This window comes from Echiichthys vipera, assembly GCF_963691815.1.
Source record: "Echiichthys vipera genome assembly, chromosome: 6".
In the NCBI taxonomy this organism is placed as follows: Eukaryota; Metazoa; Chordata; class Actinopteri; order Perciformes; family Trachinidae; genus Echiichthys; species Echiichthys vipera.
Genome location: NC_139831.1, coordinates 11,629,350 through 11,650,995, shown reverse-complemented (window position 1 = coordinate 11,650,995; position 21,646 = coordinate 11,629,350). Strand labels below are relative to the sequence as shown.

General features: G+C 38.3%; 2 protein-coding genes across 4 annotated transcripts; one reads left to right on the top strand and one right to left on the bottom strand.

Annotated features, from left to right (window-relative positions):
- Window positions 1–1,901: 1,901 nt before the first annotated feature.
- Window positions 1,902–8,359, bottom strand: znf518b (zinc finger protein 518B). The gene is made up of 2 exons (XM_083915025.1): window positions 8,220–8,359; window positions 1,902–6,932 (listed from the first exon to the last, which is right to left on the bottom strand). Exon 2 carries the CDS (start codon window positions 6,812–6,814, stop codon window positions 4,304–4,306), a length of 2,511 nt encoding a protein of 836 aa, XP_083771151.1. The 5' UTR covers window positions 6,815–6,932; window positions 8,220–8,359; the 3' UTR covers window positions 1,902–4,303.
- A 2,304-nt stretch (window positions 8,360–10,663) lies between these two features.
- On the top strand, window positions 10,664–20,767 carry gsr (glutathione reductase). Of its 3 annotated transcripts, XM_083914812.1 has the most exons (13): window positions 10,664–10,816; window positions 11,415–11,589; window positions 12,835–12,861; window positions 12,967–13,055; window positions 14,592–14,661; window positions 14,836–14,983; window positions 15,090–15,144; window positions 15,228–15,327; window positions 15,428–15,682; window positions 17,413–17,524; window positions 18,360–18,491; window positions 18,680–18,813; window positions 20,152–20,767. In XM_083914812.1, exons 1-13 carry the CDS (start codon window positions 10,758–10,760, stop codon window positions 20,299–20,301), a joined length of 1,506 nt encoding a protein of 501 aa, XP_083770938.1. In that variant the 5' UTR covers window positions 10,664–10,757; the 3' UTR covers window positions 20,302–20,767. The 3 variants fall into 3 exon arrangements, with proteins under 3 accessions (XP_083770938.1, XP_083770940.1, XP_083770939.1); XM_083914814.1 differs by lacking the exon at window positions 10,664–10,816 and having other exon boundaries at window positions 11,329–11,589; XM_083914813.1 differs by lacking the exon at window positions 10,664–10,816 and having other exon boundaries at window positions 11,487–11,581.
- The last annotated feature ends 879 nt before the right edge of the window (window positions 20,768–21,646 follow it).

Genomic DNA, 21,646 nt, shown 5'->3' with positions numbered 1-21,646 from the left:
CACAAGCATGTTGGGAAAACGCTGACTGTGTATACAAATTGGTTGTGTTTTATTAATAGTTATTTTTGCACTAACAATCTGTTTTTGTAATGGTTTTATTTTTTTTCATGTACAAAAACACAAAGATAATCACTTCATAATGCTATAAATCAGAGATTTGAAGTAAAACAGAGAAGATTTGTCATTTCTGCTTGATATGTTTTAATCTATTGATCAATTAAAGAAACAGATGTGTGTGCAAAACTGTGTGCTTTAGGGTACTAGATCAGAATTATAACTCAATCAAAATTACAAGATAGACCTAAGTCAACATCAGTGGTGGAAAGTAACTATATTCATTTACTCAGGTAATAATAATAATAATAATAATAATATACTTATTTGTAGAGCACCTTTCATACAAAATACAAGGTCAAAGTGCTTTATATTAAAAGCATCAAAATGAGACAAGACAACCATTAAGAGCATTAAACAAAAGGCACATGCAAATGAATTGTTGGCACACAAGAAGAACAGCACTTATAGCACTGAAAAATAAAATTATAAATAATAGATAAGAACACACAATTAAATAGCTACAATAAAGGAACTAAAGTGCAACTAGCAGTAGAGGCAGACAGAATAATTGAGCAAATCATACAATAAATAGAATAGAATAATAAATGCCTTAAAGTGTAATTCATCACATGGTCTCTTAAGGCACTTGCATACATCAAATAAGCCTTCGAGGCCGGGTTTTTTTTTCGTGTAACAACTATTAACAGAGAAATGGCTAATCGGACAGTGCCCTACAGCCGGACGTGGCTAACACTGATTAACTCGGGGCAGTACGGTGAAGGACTTAGAACAGCTTTTTTAACCACTAATACTGCTCAAAATAACACCAAATGAGACTCAATGAGGCTTTTACTCCTTTTTAAATGCATAAATACATGTAGGCCCAGGGATTCACACAAATGAAATGGTTACATTTGGTTGCTGTCTCCGTGTCCTTTGTAGCACAAACACTTCTTTGTTATCTCTGAGGAATGCGGAGGAGAGAGGTGGCTTTGTTAACACTTAAAAACCTTCCAATTGTTCTTGGTTATAATGTGTGAAGCTGTTTGTGTCTCTGGAATGTGGAGGTGTTAGCAGCTATCAAGGTTATTGGGAGATCCTGAGATCGTAAATCGAGCCTTCTGTCACAAACTCCCATTTGCATCACTTTGAGATTTCACAGGCCTCTCTGGGCACCGTAGGGGCCGATTTCAGTCTTCACTCCTGGGGGAATGAAATCCTGGACCACGGTACCAACAAGTAACAGTTAAATTCCTAAACACTGAACTGCTTAAGTCATTTTTACAGCTACTGTTACATTCTATTAAGTTATAACAAAAAGAGTATTCATATTAAAGATTATCTCCAAGGTCATTGTAAGAGCCTTCTGCTGCCATCTGCTGGACAAATGTGAATATGTGAAAGCTTAAGACTGAGACCAAGGTAGCTACGTCCATATCCATATATCCTTATATAATCTATGGTTGCAGATCTCCAGGTCTGAGATGACATCAACTAATTCATTCTTTGATATAGTTGGATATGTTAGAATCATTGGTATCTGTAGTAGAAGAATAAGTGTACATTGTTTCAAAATTTAAGAGCTCTAACAAAAATTCAGGGAGTAGGTGATGAGGCAAAAAGTGTTACAATCATATGTGGTATCTCCTACTTCTTCTCCATATTATACTTTTTACACATTACATTTATTTTTACCTCTTTAGTTACTAGTTATTTTGCAGCTTTAGATTAATATGAAATACAAACCAATTGTATTTCAATGTGTTCAATGCGAGACCTGATGACCTACTATGTGAAAGGCTATGCGCTGCAATTCTGTTGAACAAAGGGGAATAGACCATACGCACTGTGATCATGTTTTAATAGAAAAAAGAGGAGTTACACAATTGTTATTATAAAAGCATGGAACAAGATAATGACCATTGGAAATGTAGTAAAGCAAAAAAAACAAAAAAAAACCCAGCTGTGACGGGAACATGACTTATTCGAACACATAAGTAAAAGGAAGGCAAAAACATTCATGACGAACTAGCACGCCCTTAAATGTCTTTAAAATAATTATATATAACAAATAGTACAGCACAGCAGCTTCAGACACTGCAGTGTAATGAGAGTAAAGCGCAACAAAACTGCTTCTGCAGAATAGGCTGTGGAATGTTAACCATTCCCTACTTAGTATGAACACCAGTCATCACATTTTTATATTTATAGGTATATACACGATAGAATCTGTTGGGAATGAAAACGTACAGTATTTACACAATACAAACTTGACAACCAAAACCTATAAACATAATAATAGGTCTAGCACCTCTTACATCATGGTTACATTATAAACAAGAACACCAGGTGTTGTAATGCTGCCGTAAGAAGAGAAACAAAGTACTGCAAAGTATCAGGAAAGAGGATTGTTTCTGTCGTTTAGATGGTTCGTGAAAAATATACAAGTTTTAGCAGGTTCCCAGAATCACCACAGTCACTTAGTATGTACATAAGATAAAACACAAATGTGTGGCTTTCTGTTACAGTAATATACCAGTTGTTTTTTTTATCACCTCCATTTTGCATCATTGTCTGAAGAGCTACAAAGAGGCAATACATGGAAGTTGTGACATTAAAGGAAGAAAACCATATGCCACAGGAAGTAACAATGATCCGAGATGGCATTAACACTTGTTTCTGAGACTGTTCCTTTAAATAAGTGAATAACAAAATATCTGTGATGAAATTACACATTGAAATGTTGTAAAAACAAACGCCTAATGTGGTATGAATAACATAAATTATGTAGTAATCCTCAAATGGAGGTTAACATGGCACTGAAAAAGTAAATATAATGCAAAATGATTCTTTGACACTTTTAAGTTCATCTTTCTTCTCCATCTTAAGCTCTGTTTGGAATACTTGAAAATGTAATTTTAAGATCTGGACTCACAAGCACCAACATTAACGGTGCATTCAGGCGCTCCTCGTCAACTGGGAAAGTCCAAACCATTGAAGTTGATCACATAGAATGGCCAGCAAAGTTGTAAATACAGGCAAGAAACTGGAGCACATCCCAAGTTTACAGTTCAACTGTGACATTTCACTTCACACAGCACATGAAGGGACAGCTGGCAAATGTAATGGCCATTTCTCTGCAAAACTCAGTGACACAATAACACATCCAAACTAATAACAAGAATAGACAGCAGTGTGCATGTCCAGCTTCTATTATTTACACCTTGCAGAGTCTTTTTCAGTGCATCTGATGAATTCAGTGACTGTCGACCATCTGGTAAATATGGCACGGTCACAGAATAATTCCCAAATGTAAGGGGTTTGCAAAGAGTGCCTGAATGCACCACATCAGACTGATATGAATTGCTGCACATATGACACTTGCTGTGATCTTTAAGAAGGTCACATTTGGAGTAGTGTTTGACATGGAACGTGTCTTATAAGGGAGTGTTAACTTTTTGAAATGGGATGTAGCGTTAGTGTCTATACAATTAGCCCTCTACAACATACAAAGGAGAAATAATCCATTTTTTAGGCTTTTAAGTGATGCATGTCCATACATGATTACTGTACTGTTTTGTTAATCTGAGTCTTAACAACAGAAAAACAGGGGATTCATATGTGATTAAGACTTTTTTGTTTTTTCAACAGTGCTATATTTTGCATGTACGGTCTGTCTGTCGTCACAAACAAATCCAGCACTGATTTTTTCCATCATTAAAATCGAGAGCTGTGCATATTCTGTAGATCTATGCACAACACTGTTTATATTCTACAAAAAGATCCGATATTGTCAAGTGCACTGCACCTAATTCAGGTAGTAGTCTTGGAGGAGCCAGATGAACTGCAAAACATTACTGATGCAAAAAAAATAAAAAATACAGTATGTTATTCTTTTTGAGTAAACTGCATGCATGTATGCCTCAATTATGACAGATCTACTGGTTTCCCAAACTTTTGAAACAGTACTTTAACAGTGTAACACTATTACTGACTGCAATCTACTACAACAGATGGTCCATGTTTCATCCCATTGCACTTGAATATTCCATATCCCATGCCTATAATAACAACATACATATAACACAATGCTCAGTGATAATCAGATGTCCATTATGTTTAAATCCTATGATCCCATAGAGAAAATAACTGCCTTAGTGTTTTGTCTTTTTTTTTTAAGGTCCACATCTTCCCATTGTAATACTACTTCTTTTCTCATAATGTACACTTCTGTCCACTGATAAATTCATGGAAAGACTCCAACGGTGCACCCCATCACCTCGTACTTCTGCCCGATCACTTTGCCCAGCCTCATTTTTAAGATTTGGCACTTTGGAGCCACCTCAGAGGCTCCCGTATTAGCTAAAGGGTCTGATCTCACTCCCTGAACGGAGGTCCGAGGCTTTGGGTGATTGAGCACCACCACAGGCTGGTATGGGCCCGGCCGCTTAACCAGTTGGTCCACCCTCAGCGGCATTGGGTATATGACTTCACAGTCACTTAGACTGCCCATGGGTACCCGAGTCTTATATTTGGATATTCTAAGTTTCAGTCCCTTCTTGCTTTTCTTCCACACGCCTACTTGTACCCTTTTCAGAGAGACAGTAAGGAACTTTGAGATGTCATGCTCAATTTTTCCCATTTGCTGTAAAGGCTCTGCAGTCACAGATGCATTTACGTGTGCAGCAATTTTGGAAACGGATTCCTCATCTGTTGAAGATTTTGAAGCAGGAGTTTGACTGCCTTTCTTATCGTCTCTTAGTGTAGTTCTAGGTTTTTCCTCCTTGACGTGGATATGGTCGTGGGTCGGTGCCGGAGGGTGCTGAATGCCCTTATCCTGCTCCTCTACTTTGACAGACTCCCTGATCTGCTCTGTCAACAAAAGGTTGCGAATGATGGATCCATCTTTAGTGGCCATCTGAGCACAGAACCTCGAGGTAGACACCTCCTTCGCCTCCTTCTCCTCCTTCTCCTTCTTTTCCTCCTTCTCCTTCTTTGCCTCCTTCGCCTGCTCTGTGCGGTTGGTTATCTTGATGTGTTCTTGAACTGCAATATCAGAACTCTTACTTTTATCCATCACTATACCACGCAGAGCCATCACCAGCGGTTGCATGGAGCCTTGGATGTCCCCTGGTTGTTGACTTAATGAAAACACAGAAGAGATGACGGGAAATCCCTCAGGCTCTAGCATGTCTTTGCCATTGGCTCTGACTTCCTGGGTCCAAGCCGAGATCTTTGTGCGTTTAGAAAGCGCCTGTGTTTTGACTGATGGGGGCTCATTTGGAGTCCTGGGCATTGAAAACGACGAATTTGCAACATTATCCTTACAAAGTGAAATTGCTGGAGATCGCACTTGGGGAGCTGCAGCCAAGAGAACACTCAAGGAAGAACAAGCAGATTTTTGCTGGTTCAAGCCCGCTGCGTCCGTTTTTATTTTTGATGTGTTTTTCTTGAAGCAAATCTCCCCGGGTTCCAGCTTAACAACAGTCGACACATCTCGAGAAATTATTTTTCTATCACTTTCTCTCTTGGGTGGGACACTCTTGGAATGCTCTGGTATTAAATTCTTTCTCTCGTCCATTTCTCTCTGGGAAACACATGCTCCCATGTTTTCTGGATGCAGGGTGCTAGGCAACCTGTTGACAACCCGGCTGGAGATGACAGAATGCAGAGCTGCTTTGTGGTTCACTGGTTCTCTCTGCGCAACTTTGATGCCACTATTTCCTTCTCTCCCAGGATTGAGGTTGATTTTGGGAACCTTGTTTGGAACGACTGTGTGACATTCCAAGTTGATTATTTCTTGTGATGTTCTTTTCAATCCACCTTTTTCCTTAATTACTTGATTCGGGAGTTTTTTTGAAAGATTAACTGGGACAACAGCAGGGCACTCCACATTCACAGTCTTTGTTTCGCACTGTTTTCTGTTAACTGTACACATCTCCGTACTCGTTGCATTCACTGTGTTCGGATGAATTAAAGCGGATAAGAGTGGCTTACCCGGTGCAGTGTTTTGAGAGACTGTAGTCCTTGTGTCTTTGATCACAGACTCGTTTTCTTGTTGAGAGACGAACCTCAGCTTTAGCTCCTTTGTCCCATTGACAGTTTTCACCTCTACAAGTTCAACCAAACAGCCTGCAGGAATCGTTACTTCCTCTGGAAGAGACACTGTCAGAGCCCTGTTGTGCTGAATGAGTCCATTTAAAGGGGTCAGAAGTTCTACATTACCATTAGTAGCATTTGCTACATTTGTGTCCAGTGGTTTTCCTCTCTGTTCATTTTTGCCCAGTCTGACTGCAGGTGTACTCAGTGCAGGTACTGTCACCCGAACAGTTGGTCGAAGTGATGACGGATCAGCAGTGGGCACACTTGATAAGGCACTGGAGACAGGAACATGTGGAACTTGTGTTGTGCTATTGCTTTTACTATGAAAACGATCAATGTGCTTCACAAGGCACAGTCTTCTCATATAGCCCTGTCCACAGTGAGGACATTTAAAGGGATAGTTTGAATTGTGTTGCTTCAGATGAGCGTTTAACTCCGCCTCACTGTATGAGACTTTGTTGCAATAAAAACAGTAAAACCTTGTTGTTCCCCTGTGCTCGACCATATGCTTCTTGAACTCCGCAGCGTCTGTAGTAGAAAATCCGCATTTCTGACAACACTTGATGTTCGCAGTGCTTAAAACATGATCAACAATCAGATTGGGATGACCACTGTTCACAGACGGCAGCATGCTTTGATAGCTGACGGGATTCATGTTGAGGGGTGAGGTCCGCTGGTCATCGGGCAGCAGGCCCCGCTAATTCAAATGCGGTGATCATACAGTGGAGTAAAGGATGAAGCAACCGTGAACTGACAAGTGAGATGTCTTCCCACTGTGAAAAGTAGATGAGAAAAACAGTTAAATCAGCAAATATAACGTGCAAATATTTATACTTTCACCACTGTACCTCATTACTTATCTATTATATCATTTGGTTATTTTTATTATAATAAAAATCAGCTGTAAAGCAATTCTTACATTTTTACACTTTATTTTTAATCCTAAAATGCTCATAATAAGCGTATGGCACACTGAAATGTAAAAGCATTAATCCAAAATTGAAGCACTTTTCAAACCTTGAAAATGCATTAAAATTAATGCATTTTCAAGGATGTCAACACCGGTACGAATCCGGGTGTATGTATCCTGTATCCATCTATCTCCATATCCATCAATTTATCAAACTTATTATTACTTATAATAATAATTTCTTAATAACAACAATAATTGTATAATAATAATTAAGTACACAATTTTATTTTGTTTTATTAAAATCATGTTAAAAGAGATGTTATTATGTTAAAGATATTATAATAATAATAATAACAACAACAGAAGGATAGGAAATGCAATTATATTTCTATTCTATTTGTTGTGAAAGAAATGTGGATTCAATTTCAAGCATTTTAAGTAATTTATCCAAAATTCAAGAAGTTGAAACATTAACAACATTGAACATTCAAATTTAAGCATTTTCCAGGATTTCAAGCACCTGTCAAATTCTGATGTATGTATCCATTTATGTATCTATGTATGTATCCATCTGTCAATCTATGCATCCATCAATCACTGTATGTATGTATGTATGTATGTATGTAAGTATCCATCTATCAATCTATGCATGTATCCATCTATCAATCTATGCATGTATCTATCTACGTATCAATCTATTTATGTATCATCTATCAATCTATGCATGTATGTATGTACGTATGAATCCATCTATGTATCTATGCATGTATCCATCTATGTATCTATGCATGTATCCATCTATGTATCTATGATGTATCCATCTGTGTATGCATGTATGTATCTATGTTTGTATCCATTGATATCCATCAATCTACAGTGACACTAACACAAGGCCCATAAATGAGCTCCTCCCCCCACAGCGTTGTTTTTTGACGCCTGTAGCCGTTTGAGCTCCAGATAACGGATTGCAAGTAAAACACACAAATCGTCCCGCTAAATAAGATTTAAGCCGGTCATTGTGATGTATTTCTGCTCTTGTCCCGAGCTGTCTTCCTTTTGAAGGAAAGGGCCCTCTCTGACCACAACAACCGACGGCCCGCAGTCCAACTATTTATGTTCGCCACAAAATCAAATTTCACCCACATACCTTATAGACGTGTTGTGTTGTAGTCTGTTATATGTTTTAAAATGTATAAATCCTTTCTGTAGACGCGCTATTAACGTTTGTCAACGTGGAAAAAACGAGCCGCTTTGGTTTAGCTTGACGGTAGCTTAACTGTACATTGTGTAGCTAACGATAGCTCACACATTTCCGGAAACGCTTTGTTATAGCCTTCAAAATAAGAGTGTATAATAGAAATAATAGTTTGACAATAGTCCCAAAGTACACCACTAAAAACTATATACATATGTAGTATACAATAGACAACAGTGAAATGGGCACAGCTTACTCATAAATGTATCTAAAGACATGCTCACGTTCTTTATTGAAGTAGATTATGTTATTGTTTTCTAATTTCTGTTGTTTTCTTTTTTTTGGTTTTTCTTTTCTTTTGCTTTATACCTTGATAAGTATGTCTCTGTGTCCTTTTTGTTGTAGGGTCCTACTATATATTCATTGTTCGGATAAAACAATATGTATGGTGCTTCATAATATTTGTTTGGACCCCAGGAAGAATAGTCCTCACTAGGGTGAGGACAAATTAGGTTTCTTAATAAAACTTAAATAAATAAGTACAAATTTGAGGTAATACATAGGCTACTATACTATGCTATACTATACTAATTATTACCACTATATTTTATTATCCAATACTAAACTGCACTATACTACCTGCCCCACAAAGCCAAAGTGCAGTAACTATGAAATAATTTAAGCCAAACTGATGATGGATTATGGTAAACTGGTTGACCATTGCAGAATTTTATTCCATATTAATCATAACATCCATACTTTCAGGTCCAAAATTGTGCAGCAATCATGTTATAAATTATTTCATAGTTACTGCACTTACGCATCGCAGGGCAGTAATGCTATACTGCTCTATTCTACTACATTTTGGAGGAAAACATTTTACTTACTTTTTACTCCACTTTATTTCTTTAACAGTTTAAGCTAGTTGTTTTTTATTTTATTTTATTAGATTTAAATATAAATAAAAGGTTAATATACCCAGCAATATAGAAAGTAATAATACCCTTTTTAGGGAATACATTTTGACTTTTCAAGTGGTAAAGTACAGGTGTATACAGTGAAATTAATGATGGGTAAACTACATTTAGTAGCTTTGATTTCCGGTTCCTAATATCCTGGTATAAGGTGTGCAATGAGGCTAAAAGGTGAGAAGTCACTGTGCTCCACTTGCATTGTGCATGTGTCATACGTAACCCAAAGAGAGTGTGTGCTTCAATAAGCCCCGGTGTGCTGCCTCCCTCTCAATGGGACATATAATTAGAACAAAGCTATTGTTAGTGTTATTAGTAACTTCTGTGCTTTTCCTATAATGACAAGTCAAAATGTCTGCTACCCATGAGAAAGGCCTATTAAAATGAACCCCACCTTTACCAGCTGCTAAGTAATGCACACATAAATGCTTATATATTATTCTGAAACAGGCTGTATAGTAACAGACACTCATACTGGAATCGTGAACCTTTCATCTTATAAATTAAGTTATCCATAACTGCACAGTTTAGTACTTGAACTATGTCTGCCTCACAATCATAGGCTACAGTAAGACCATATTCCATGAGACACGGTTTATCACTACTCGAATGAGTAGCATACTTTACCTTTTTGTCCCTAATAGTTTTGTACTTTTACTTGAGTAAGCTTTTGAATGGATGTCTTTTAGGCAACTTGTAACAGAATAGTTTTTACACTGTGGTGTTGCTGCTTTTACTGACATAGAACATCTGAGTACTTCTTCCATGCTTTTATGAGAATTAAGTATTTTTCATTTATTTATTTTTTAATACTTTGATTGAAGAACACAAGAAACAGTATGTAGACACAAAGAGCTGGTCATACCAAGGGTGTGTATACAAAGAATAGTAGGCTATATGTACAAATTCAAAGCAAATGTGTCATAAAGTCTCTTATCACAGGGCCATATTGATGCAGAATGTAGGATTTTCTTAATAATTAAGTGAACTGTCCAAAAAAACAATATACCTGTTCTTTATCTCATAATCTTAAAACAAATTAGAATGGCTTTATGAGAGCTAAGTTTTATTGTGAAAGTAAAGACCGGAAGTTTGCCTTTTTATGTTGTTTGTGTTTTTTTTCTACAGCTGGGTGCGCTATTCGTGAAGAATTAACACGTAAATGTGCTTTATATCCCGGGATTTTCTACGCCATCTTCTATATCTGATACGTAAAAAAAAAACACGCTTTATTATTGGCAGCTGAGGTGAAATAAACCTTTAAATATGACAATTTCCAACATCGCAAAATATTAATTTTAACCTCGTCGGTGCAGTTATTCAGAAAGGCAAACGTCTGTTCGTGTTTTTAGAAAAAAAGAGAGGAGGTCTTGTGGATTACCCAGTGACACAGGAAGTACTTTACTGCTTTTGTGGGCTATAACGTGATGACGACGTTAAACCCCAGGCCAGAGAAAGGCCTGAGACCAGAGATAAACAACGGCACGCTCCTTAAAATGCCTTTAAATAAATAAAAAACATGTTGTTTATAAGAACCTGCAGACTGCTTCCTACTGTGTCACTGGCACTGGCACGAGGGTGAGTATATACAGTATATTTATGACAAATATTCACACTGTTGCTTCTTCTTACTGTGTGTACAAGATTGCTGGATAAATACTGTGTATAGATAGTATTATTAATTATTATTATAGATGTTGTTAGCCTACTTGCTGCTGCTAATGGAGGAATTGTTGCGTCTCTGTAAATCATAAATAAGTCATCTAGTGGGGTCTAGACCCTACTCTATATGCAAAGTGTCTTGAGATAACTTCTGTTATGATACATTTTAATGTAATAGATCAGTTTTAATAATAATGATAATAATAATTCAATTGTATATGATCAAATTGTCGTTGCAGATCTGAGTCACACCTGTTATTGTAACCCTACTGTAGCTCATGTGAGGATCACCATGACTATAGTGAAAACAGCTACTGGGATTTGCACACCATTGTTGCAATTCATAATGACACAGCAGAGGCTTTCGCTTGACCCTCCCATTCCTGACACACACACACACACACGTGCGCGCGCCTGCGGGCTTCCTGGTTATGGCACAATTAACCCAGCTAACGCGGGCGCGAGCTCCCTGCTGGTTTCTCATCAGAAGACAACTTTTCTCGTCTTTTCGCAGACACGGAGTTAACATCCTCCGCAGCATGGCCTCAGACCCGACGGCGACGGAGACCACCCGGTTCGACCTTCTGGTGATCGGCGGCGGGTCCGGTGGTCTGGCCGGGGCTCGGAGGGCGTCGGAGCTCGGAGCAACCACCGCCGTGATCGAGAGTCACAAACTCGGAGGTACCTGCGTGAGTAAAAAACAACAACAACCCTCTATCCCGATTACAGTCAGTGTAATGTCACCTCTGCAGTTTACACACACACACACACACACACACACACACACACACACACACACGCTGGTTGCCAGGTTCAGTGCGAAGCATCCGGACTCCTTTTGTGGTATTATTTTTGGTTTGTTTGAAGTCCATGCTCTCCCTCAGAGCCCTGACATACTGTGGCTAACAGCCAGTGTTTAAAACAGTAGAGACAAATTCTTTACTTTTAAATGAAATTGGGCTAACGCTTGTAAAATAGATACAAAAAAAAAAAAAGAAATCACCTCTTATTAGTGCTGGATGATGTGGCCAAAATCTTTGAGATACAAGTTTCATATCTAATAATCATAATTTCATATCTTTACAACGATATATATCATGATATAACGTTTTATCATGGTAATTCAATAAAGAAAAAGTCAGTTTTTACAATTTTTGTACACTGGTGCGTGACAAATAAAAAGGTCTTACTCATTTTATTATGAACATAAAGCATACGTTCAGTAAATATTGGCTTAATGCAGATTGGCTGCTGTTTTCCCACATCGCTTCAGAAACACTATAGATTTTCTTTTTATCATATTGACCATATATATGGTCTTAATACCCAGCCCTAACACAGCTGTTCACAAGGGGGGTTCAAAATGAGGAAGTTTCTTCATGTAGTTTTTTTTTATTATTTTGGTAACACATTGTAGGTGTTCATATTATTGTGTTCACTGACTTTTCAGTTGATCCCACATCATCATAACATCCATATTGCACAAAGGCGCGATTCATTTACAAATGTTGGTAATAAATAAGTAAATTAGGGAATGATCGAAGCCTTCCAAATTCAATTTCTAAACCTTATTTTTCTTAATAGCTTAGCCACATTTTTGCTGACAATAAAGCTTTTTTATGAAAGTCATATTTTTTCTAATTAACTGACTTCCAGTGTATGGTATCATGATGATATGGTCATGCTATGTCGATGTAATGTGTGTAATTAAAAAAAAAACTTGTGATTTGAAGCTAACAAAATTAGTTGTTGAAGCTTTTTTTCTGGGTTGTAGTTTACCATTTAAATTTTTCATTAAACACTACAACAGATATTCCACTGTACTGTGCCAATAGAGTTCAGACTAAAATTAACGTTTTTAAAGTAGCGTGTGCCTGGACGCTATTTCATCCAGCTTACATTGAACTCATTTGCTCTGTTTGAATGTTTTTCAGGTCAATGTTGGCTGTGTCCCTAAAAAGGTACCATTTTCTTCCCATTCTTGTTGTGATCGGCCTCTCAGACGTGATAATTTGTATCAAAAGTCACTCGATGTCTAATCCTGTGCCTTGTACCTGTATTCACAGGTAATGTGGAACGCAGCGGTCCATGCCGAGTATCTCCACGATCACAGTGATTACGGCTTCGACGTTGGAAATGTTCGTTTCAGTTGGGAGTGAGTTACAGAATCTTTTGGTGTCTTTTTTCACATTGTTTTGTGCAACTACAATGAGCTCTTTTGAAATCTGCTATGGTAGTTCCTGGAACAAAGCGGTGTCCATTTCACAGCACAACTTCCCGGTCTGTCGTGTCTTTTGTTGCTTCACTTCAGCCCACTTCTTCATGTGTGAACAGCATAGTTAAGTCGAGGTGGTAGTTTAGATAAGCCTCTGGAAGGAGTGGCTGCCTGGCAACTCCTTCCAGAGGCTTATCTTAACTATCACCTCATTATTCATGGCTGTCAGGAAACATTACAGACATAAAACAAAAGGCTGGGAGGTCATTTACAGTATGCCTGCGTGGTATTAAGTACATGTGTCCAACAGTCACATTATTGAAAAAGTCTTTATTGAAATATACAGCAAGCTTGTAGAATCTAATGCAATATTTGCACATAACACATATTGTTTTAATGTTTCAACTTATTTGAAACCCTGTGAAAATGTTGTTGATTGAATTCTATCGCAGTAGTTTGTGTTGCTCTGTTGTGTTGCATTATATTTTGAATAGTTTTCATAAAAATGTAAATTACATTCGATAACCGACAGTTAAGAAATATTTTTATTTTAGACTAGGATAGGATATAAAACCTTCAGTTTTAATGTCAAACTTTCATTCGACCTCACCACTGAATATATTCTCACTCCAGTTGTCCAGAATAGTTTGAAGTAAAGTTTTCAATACTGAGGTTGCAAAAGGTTAAAAGAACAAAAGACGAGTACAAGACAAGCCTTACAACAGGAAATAAAGCACAATAAAGGACAACTAGAAGCATCACAACTCAAAACAGATCACGTGACTCAAGCACAAAAAGACTTTTACAGACTGAACTCCCAGGCGGAGAAAGCTCCAAGGCCTGGGACCCAGGACAGCAAACACACAGTCCTCATGTGTTCTCTGTCTTGAACAATTATTAACTATCAGGCCCTGTTCGTATGACCTGAGGGGCCTAGCTCAGGTTTCAACATTAATACTTCCTTGATATACTCTGGAGCAAGAGCCCTTAAAGCCTTACAGAGGAGGGGGATCTTGAATGTAAGGGCGCACTCAAACTGTCCTTCCGCACCGCGCCCCGGGCTTTAGGGTACTTGTCCCCCCTCCCTCTCCCCCCACGCCCCAGGCCCGTTTGTGATTTAACCAGAAGCAAGTGGAGTTTAATGCCATTTTGTTTTTGTACTTTGGCTTTTCATATGTATATTTCTCTATATTATACCACAATACTGTTCAGCACTACTAATAGTTTTCCCCCTGTGCAGAGAAGCTGCTTCAAACATAGGTGAACTACTGTATCTGTGTCCTGGTTTAACATCAGATGACCCTGCTGAAAAATATGCTGGGATGAATGTCTGTTTTGGAGCTCGTTTTTTTTTTTTTTTTGCAATCTTATGTTTTTTTAAATGTGTGATGTTCAAGAAGTGTATGGGCTGCGTACGGAAATGTGTCTAAAAAAATCCAACACCCTCTGATCTTTGATTATTTCTTGTGTTTCCAGAGCTCTCAAGGCCAAAAGGGACGCTTATGTTAGTCACTTAAATCGCATTTATCGCAACAATCTTGACAAAGTAAGTCCACATTTCTATAATCTTTATTATTTCAGGAGTTTGTTGTTCTTTCGCATCTATATTTACTTCACAATAGCATAATATGTAGAATCTTTTCGGTTTTGTTTGTTTATTACTTTTCAAAGAAGAAAGAAAGTCAATGCAGGGAAAATAATCACATCTGATCCATTTCAGGCTAAAATCCAAACTATTCAAGGTCATGCCAGGTTTACAAATGATCCTGAGCCGACTGTGGAGGTCAATGGAAGAAAGTATACAGCGCCTCATATCCTCATCGCCACTGGAGGGCAGCCGACTGTTTTGAGTGATGCTGAAATTCCAGGTAAGATGCGAGGACACTTTAGTTTTATTTAATCTATTAATCGAATAAGACGACTTTCATGAAATTATAAAATTGTGTGAAATATTGTGTTCGTTGATACTTTCAGGAGGAAGTCTGGGCGTTACCAGTGATGGCTTTTTTGAACTTGAAACTTTACCAAAGTAAGCTTATTGTAAACTCTCATTAGTGTGTATTCCATGTTCGAGGTTTGTGTCTATAATCAAAAGATTTGTTTCCCCAACAGGCGCAGTGTGATTGTGGGTGCAGGTTATATTGCAGTGGAGATGGCAGGCATCCTTTCCACCCTGGGGTCCAAAACATCCCTCATTATTCGACAGACGGGAGTAAGAAACCCACAGACTCACAACTGAATACCAAAACTTTTCAGATTTTTTAAAAAGTGCGGTAATGGAAATACATTTTACTCTCATGTTCTCTGTGTAGGTTTTGAGGAATTTTGATAGCTTCATAAGCACAAACTGCACCAAAGAACTGCACAACTCTGGTGTGGATGTGTGGAAGAATTCTCAGGTTAAGTCTGTGTGTAAAACGGACAGGGGACTTGACGTGACGATCGCCACTAAAGACCCAGAGAAGAAGAATGACGAGGAGAAGATCAGCACCATCCAGGAGGTGGACTGCCTTCTCTGGGCCATCGGCAGGCAGCCTAACATTTCTGGACTGAACATTGGCGAGATGGTAACAGTCAGCTTATGATGTTTACTGTAAACTGGATGCTGAAATGTGCAGAGGACACAACGTATAACATCTTAGCACAGTGGGAAGAGAATCAGATATTCCCAGACGGATGAAATAATCTCTTTTCTACCTATTGAGGAAAAAATTAATATAATACTGAAAAAATGCAGCTGGAAAGAGTGTAAAACATCCATTAATAAAATAGCAGCAGTGTATTTAAGACCGATGACTACAGCTTATTACTACTGTCTGTCTGCAAAGGGAATAATTAGTGTTTGGCTCTGTGCTGTGTGTCTGCTGGCATACTGTGAAAGACAGCCGATTTAATCCGCCAGTCCGCAGTGATACAGTGGCATGTGTCACGTGAGTGCAGTGGGGGTAACACTAGGTAGATGGGTACCAAGGAGGAAATGGATATACTCTCCTATATATTCCAACACTAGGTAGATGGGTACCAAGGAGGTCTTTACCTAGTTTGTAAAGTGTCCTGAGATAACTTCTGTTATGATTTGGCACTGTAAATAAAATTGAATTGAATTGAATTGAAAAATTGAATTGAAATAGACTAATAGGTGAGTACACTGTAAACTGATAAAAAGAGGTGTGTGTGTAGTCTGTATACCTGCGTATAAACACCACGACACCACTGCCAGGAAGTTAACTAGCAGTTAAGAAATAGATTTTATAGCCTATTTTTCCTTTTACCGGGCAGCACATTTTTTTTTAAAATGACTTAAACGTGGTGCAGGCAGTTCGTTTTTGTCGATGTTGTACAAAAATAATAATCTTTGATCATATTGTAATCTTGGAGACTTTTGTGCCTCCTCTTAGCTCTGTTTTCAGCTTTAGAAAATCTATCTTTGACGGTCAATCACAGGTCACTTCAGAGAGAAAGAGAGTTCCTATTGGCTCAGGGCAGAGGGGAGAGCTGCAGGAAGACGTGTCACTTGGTTTCAAATTCTGCTGTTTGTTTTTTTGCCTTTTATCTACTGCAGATTTAATTTAATTTATTTGTTTAACATCCCTAAGCAGCACTGCATATCATTTTAAAGTTTGATTTGACCATTATAAGAAAGAGCCTAAAATAAACCAGCATTGGATCATCTCAAATTAGGGATAATCTGGGAACAAGGTGAGACAACATCACTTAACAGGCTTTGTTTTGTTGTTTGTTGGAGGTGCAGAGTGAAATGCTTGTTAGCTCAAGGTTAACAGTCAAATCAATTACAGATTAAAGCGGCAGTTAAGTCTTTTTCGTGTTACTTCAACACACAGTAGCTTAGGGAAGATTGTCCATTGAAAGGAGAGTTTAATAGATATTTCTACCTAATTAATACCACATATTCTACGTCTAACAGTAATGTAGGTAAGCAGTTCAACTCTCAGGGAGCCACTAACTTGTATTTAGAAAGCATCAAAGTAAAGGAAAGGGAGAAAAATGTGATCTGTTGCCTGGTTTGAGAGTTTGTATAGATTCGTCTTTGTTGGCACATGATAATGTTAAATCATGAGTATTTGGTTGCTCGTGCGCTGTGTTTTCTGTTTTACATTTCATGCTCCGAGTCTCCACAGTCGGATGAGTCATCGCTACTCCTTATTTTAAAGCTCGAAAGAACAGAAAAAGACTTAAACGCACAATGACTTTCCTTACAATCGTCCTGCATCCCAGCAGAGCTTTCTAAAAAAAAAAAACACTTCCAATGTGATGTGTGATGTCTATCTGTTTGCAGGGTGTGGATACAGATGAAAAAGGCCATATCATTGTGGATGAGTTTCAGAACACCAGCAGACCAGGGATCTACGCCGTAGGGGACGTTTGTGGAAAAGCTCTTCTCACACCTGGTAAGGAGTTGCACTAAAGACTCAAATCATTTTATGGAGGCTGCTATACAGTGGTGTTTACGTTTGAGCTTGGCCAGCATGGGCTTTTAAAGGCTTCAGTAGTATTCTGTGTACATGTTGAATATCTTTATATTAGTTTTTTAGGCCAAAAAGGTGTTTTAATATTGGTAGGGTAAAACGTGTTTATGGGTGTATTCACAGGAGATGTTTTAAAGGTCTTCAGTCGAACTTCAGAAATGTAGGTTATTTTGTTTAACACGTTCACAGAATGTGCCAGAAAATGCAGGTCCATGTCCTCACCCAATCAATTTATATACAGTATTTAGACTGACAGAAAACCATTAAATTAGACACTTTGGAGTCCACACTTGTAATTAGGCGACATGAAGTATAGAAACCAAATGCAAAAACACGACAAAGAAAGTTTTTCAGCTGCAGCTCAGGTCCAACAACATGTGGCGGTCTAGGCTGAGCTTCCAAAAAACATTCAGCCTCTCATTTGCCTCTCATCTTTTATAAAACACTAAAAAATTAAACCTTTATAGCAAACAAAGCATTAAGTAGCAGTTAAATTTGCTGAATCATTGACAGAATGTAATTTTCCTGCACAGTTGTTTGATGCAACATCCATGTAGTGACGGCCATTTATTATACATAATCATATCTAGTTACAGTTTACTTTTCCCAGCTCAATGCACTGTTGAAGTGTTGCTTTGTACTTGTTTTTCTGGTTTTAGACAAAAGGCTTTATCCTTTGTGGGCACATGAATGAATGTTTTCTTAAGACATTTCCTGTTGCGCAGAGTTGCATTCTGAGGTTATGTTGTGTTGGCAGTTGCCATTGCTGCAGGCAGAAAGCTGGCACACAGACTGTTTGAGGGCAAGAAGGACTCCAAGTTGGACTACTCGAGTATCCCCACAGTGGTGTTCAGCCACCCACCCATCGGGACGGTGGGCCTCACAGAAGGTGAGCAGAAGTTTAGTCATCAAAGTTAAACTTTCACATGATTGAAATGAAATTTCCCCGTGCGTCTAGTGTTGCTGTCATCCCATGACTTACTCTGGATTAAAGTGTCAGCTAATGTAAATACTATATTAATCCCAGTCTTACTCAGTGGGGCAGGAATTTACATGCTTCATTTGTGTTTGTCACAGAGGAGGCCATTAAATCTAGGGGAAAGGAGAATGTGAAGATCTACAAGACATCTTTTACTCCGATGTATCATGCCATCACAAGCCGGAAGACTCAGTGCCTCATGAAGCTGGTGTGTGAAGGAAAGGAGGAGAAGGTAGGAGCCATCTGTTATAAAGTATCAATATGTTATACATCTGAATTTTTTTTTTTCTTTCTTCAAGGAGCTGTACTTAACATTCAGGGCAATAATACAGCAGCAAACAACTATTTTCTCTATGAAGATATAGTGGATTAATGATGTCCTGAGCAGAGAATGAAGTCTCTCTCTGTGTTGTGATCAGTTTCACTGTTTGTTCTGATAGTCAGTCTGGCTGCCTGTGCATGTTAGTGCATGTGACTGTGATAAAAATGTTGGTATTGAACGTATTGAGGAACGGTCTTTGTGAGCAGTTTTGTGTTGTTTTTCAGCTTATTTAAGTCATTTCAAGTATTGTAATGATTATAATTAATATGAATAAAAAAACAACATTATCTGTTACTGTCATTGTTTCTTATGGTACATGTCACTTAGACTTATCCCTAAGTCTGGAAGATTATGAAAACCTGCTTAAAAACTTAAATGTTGCACATTAATTGGTCATTAAAGCGTCAGTCATCCTATATAAAAAATAAAAAGCCTTTAATAAATATTAATTAATTATTTTCATACTGTTTTTATGAAAATACACCTACTAGAATCAGCACACTTGCCTTCATCAGTATCAAGCTAATTAGTCAAAGTGAACCTAGTACCAGCAAGCACACATTAGACTCTCAAGGTTTGATAATAAATGACAGTTTCATTTTGACGCTTAACTATCGTTGTTTGGTATAGTTTTTTCTTAGCAGCCGGGCAGTGTAGACTAATCTATATATCGCCACACTGTTTTTCTTCAACTGAATTCAGTTCATCTTCTACAAGCAAACTATATAAAAAAAAAAGGAACCCAAAAGGGACGAGCTCTTCACCTTCTGCACCATATATTTTTTTAATGTTTTGCTGTTTGTTGTATATTACTGTAAAGGTTTTTCTCAGGCTGCCGTTGCAGGATGTGCACGCAGCAGCATGACAGCTTCCCACAAATTAAGTCAAAACATCTTGATCTTCCCCTGGTGGCCGGTTGTTAGTTTAGGAAGGCTTTGATTTGATATGTAGCTGAGTTTTCTTGAGCGTAGCACGCATTTTAAATATAAATATCACAGTCGATCATGTTTAGTTAATTGTGGGAAGCCAAGATCGTGATTAATATTCATTGTGCAGCCCTAATCTGGTGTTGAAGCTGCTGGAGTAATATGTCAGTAAACTGGATATGTACTGTGGTAATATACCCAGTAAAGCTGTTGGATGAGGCAGATTTATGAAAAGTGTGAACACCCAACCTTTATGTTTTTGACTTCTATAAACAGAAACAACTGCACTGATCTTCAAAGACTGACTGTCTCTTTTCCCCAGGTGGTGGGCCTGCACATGCAGGGCCTGGGCTGTGATGAGATGCTGCAGGGCTTCGCTTTGGCCATCAAAATGGGTGCTACCAAAGCAGACTTTGACAAGACTGTTGCCATTCACCCAACCTCGTCTGAGGAGTTTGTCACCATGCGTTAATACAAACAAATACCCACACAACCCACACAAGCATACCAGGACTGAGTCACTCCTCTGCACACCTCTTGCATCAGCTTGACGATTTGCTTTCTAAAACTACATACTTCCATTTTGGTCATTAAAGTGACCTTTTTCGTGTGCAATCTTTCTAATTTTTACTTTAACGCACCAAGACCAAGTTATGGCCTTCTTAGACTGTACTGTGGGTCTTGATTATTGATTGAATATTTCCACTGTAATGATTGTGAAATGGAAGTGGTGGATCTGCAGGTATTGTTGTCAAGTGATTGCATGGGAAATCAAAAAGACCTCTCTCCTAGTGTGTGTTAGATTTGTCAGTCACTTGTCAAGTGAATATTACGATCACTGCTGCTCCTTAAGGCACCTATTTACTACCAATGCAAGGTCATAACATATCAACTGTACTTTTCTAAAGATTTAATAAACATGCAGGTTTTTTTCTTAAGTGTTGTGAGTTATTCTTCTCTTTTTTCTTGTCTTTTTTTATTTCGGTGCTGTGTTGCAACCCTCTTCCCCACTAGCGCCCTTCTCTGTTTGTGTTTACAGTTGAGCAATGAATGAAATACTTCTCATATTTGGACAGAGGGAGCTGTATCCCTGCTCATACCTAAGAGAGACTTCTTTCATTTGAAAATGTGTGATATGAGCATTGCTTTTAAGACAAGTAGAAAGAAATGCAGAATAATTCAGCTATTACTTCCCAGATGTTTTTTTTTGTAGTACAGTAAGACAAACTGTATATGCAGTCCAGATGCACTAGTGCACTAGAATCCCCAGATTTAATACTTTGTTGAGGCACCTTTTGCCTTAAGTACAGCCATCAGTCTGTTTGGATATGTCTCTACCAGCTTTGTGCACCTGGGCTGGGAAATATCTCCCCATGCTTCCTGCAGAACTCTTTGAGTTCAGTCAAATTCTGTGGTGAGCGGTAATGGACTGCACTCTTCCAGTCCATCCACAGATGTTCTGTAGGATTTAGTTCATGGCTCTGACCAGGCCACTCTAGGACATTCACCTTCCTGTCCCTTAGCCACTGTGTTGTTCTTTTTGGCGGTGTGTTTTAGATTGTTGTCATGCTGGAAGGTGATCCCAATTTAAGTTGGCTGCAGGTTTCCTCAAGAGTTTAGGTGTACTTGGCAGCATCCATTTTCCCTTCAATCCTGACCAACTGCCCAGTCCCTGCTGAAGAGAAACAAGCCCACAACATAATGCTGCCACCACCATGCTTCACTGTGGGTATGGTGTGTTGGTTTCAGCTTAGCCCAAAAAGTTAGATTTTGGTTTCATCTGACCGAATAACTTTTGGTCATCAGTATTTTTTTTG

Bases quoted from the DNA above. Each gene is read 5' to 3' on its own strand.
- znf518b (XM_083915025.1), bottom strand. From the start codon at position 6,814: ATGAATCCCGTCAGCTATCAAAGCATGCTGCCGTCTGTGAACAGTGGT.
- gsr (XM_083914814.1), top strand. From the start codon at position 11,332: ATGGCACAATTAACCCAGCTAACGCGGGCGCGAGCTCCCTGCTGGTTT. The intron at 12,862-12,966 runs GTACCATTTTCT...CTGTATTCACAG, and splicing joins TTGGCTGTGTCCCTAAAAAG to GTAATGTGGAACGCAGCGGT. The intron at 14,984-15,089 runs GTAAGATGCGAG...TGATACTTTCAG, and splicing joins GAGTGATGCTGAAATTCCAG to GAGGAAGTCTGGGCGTTACC.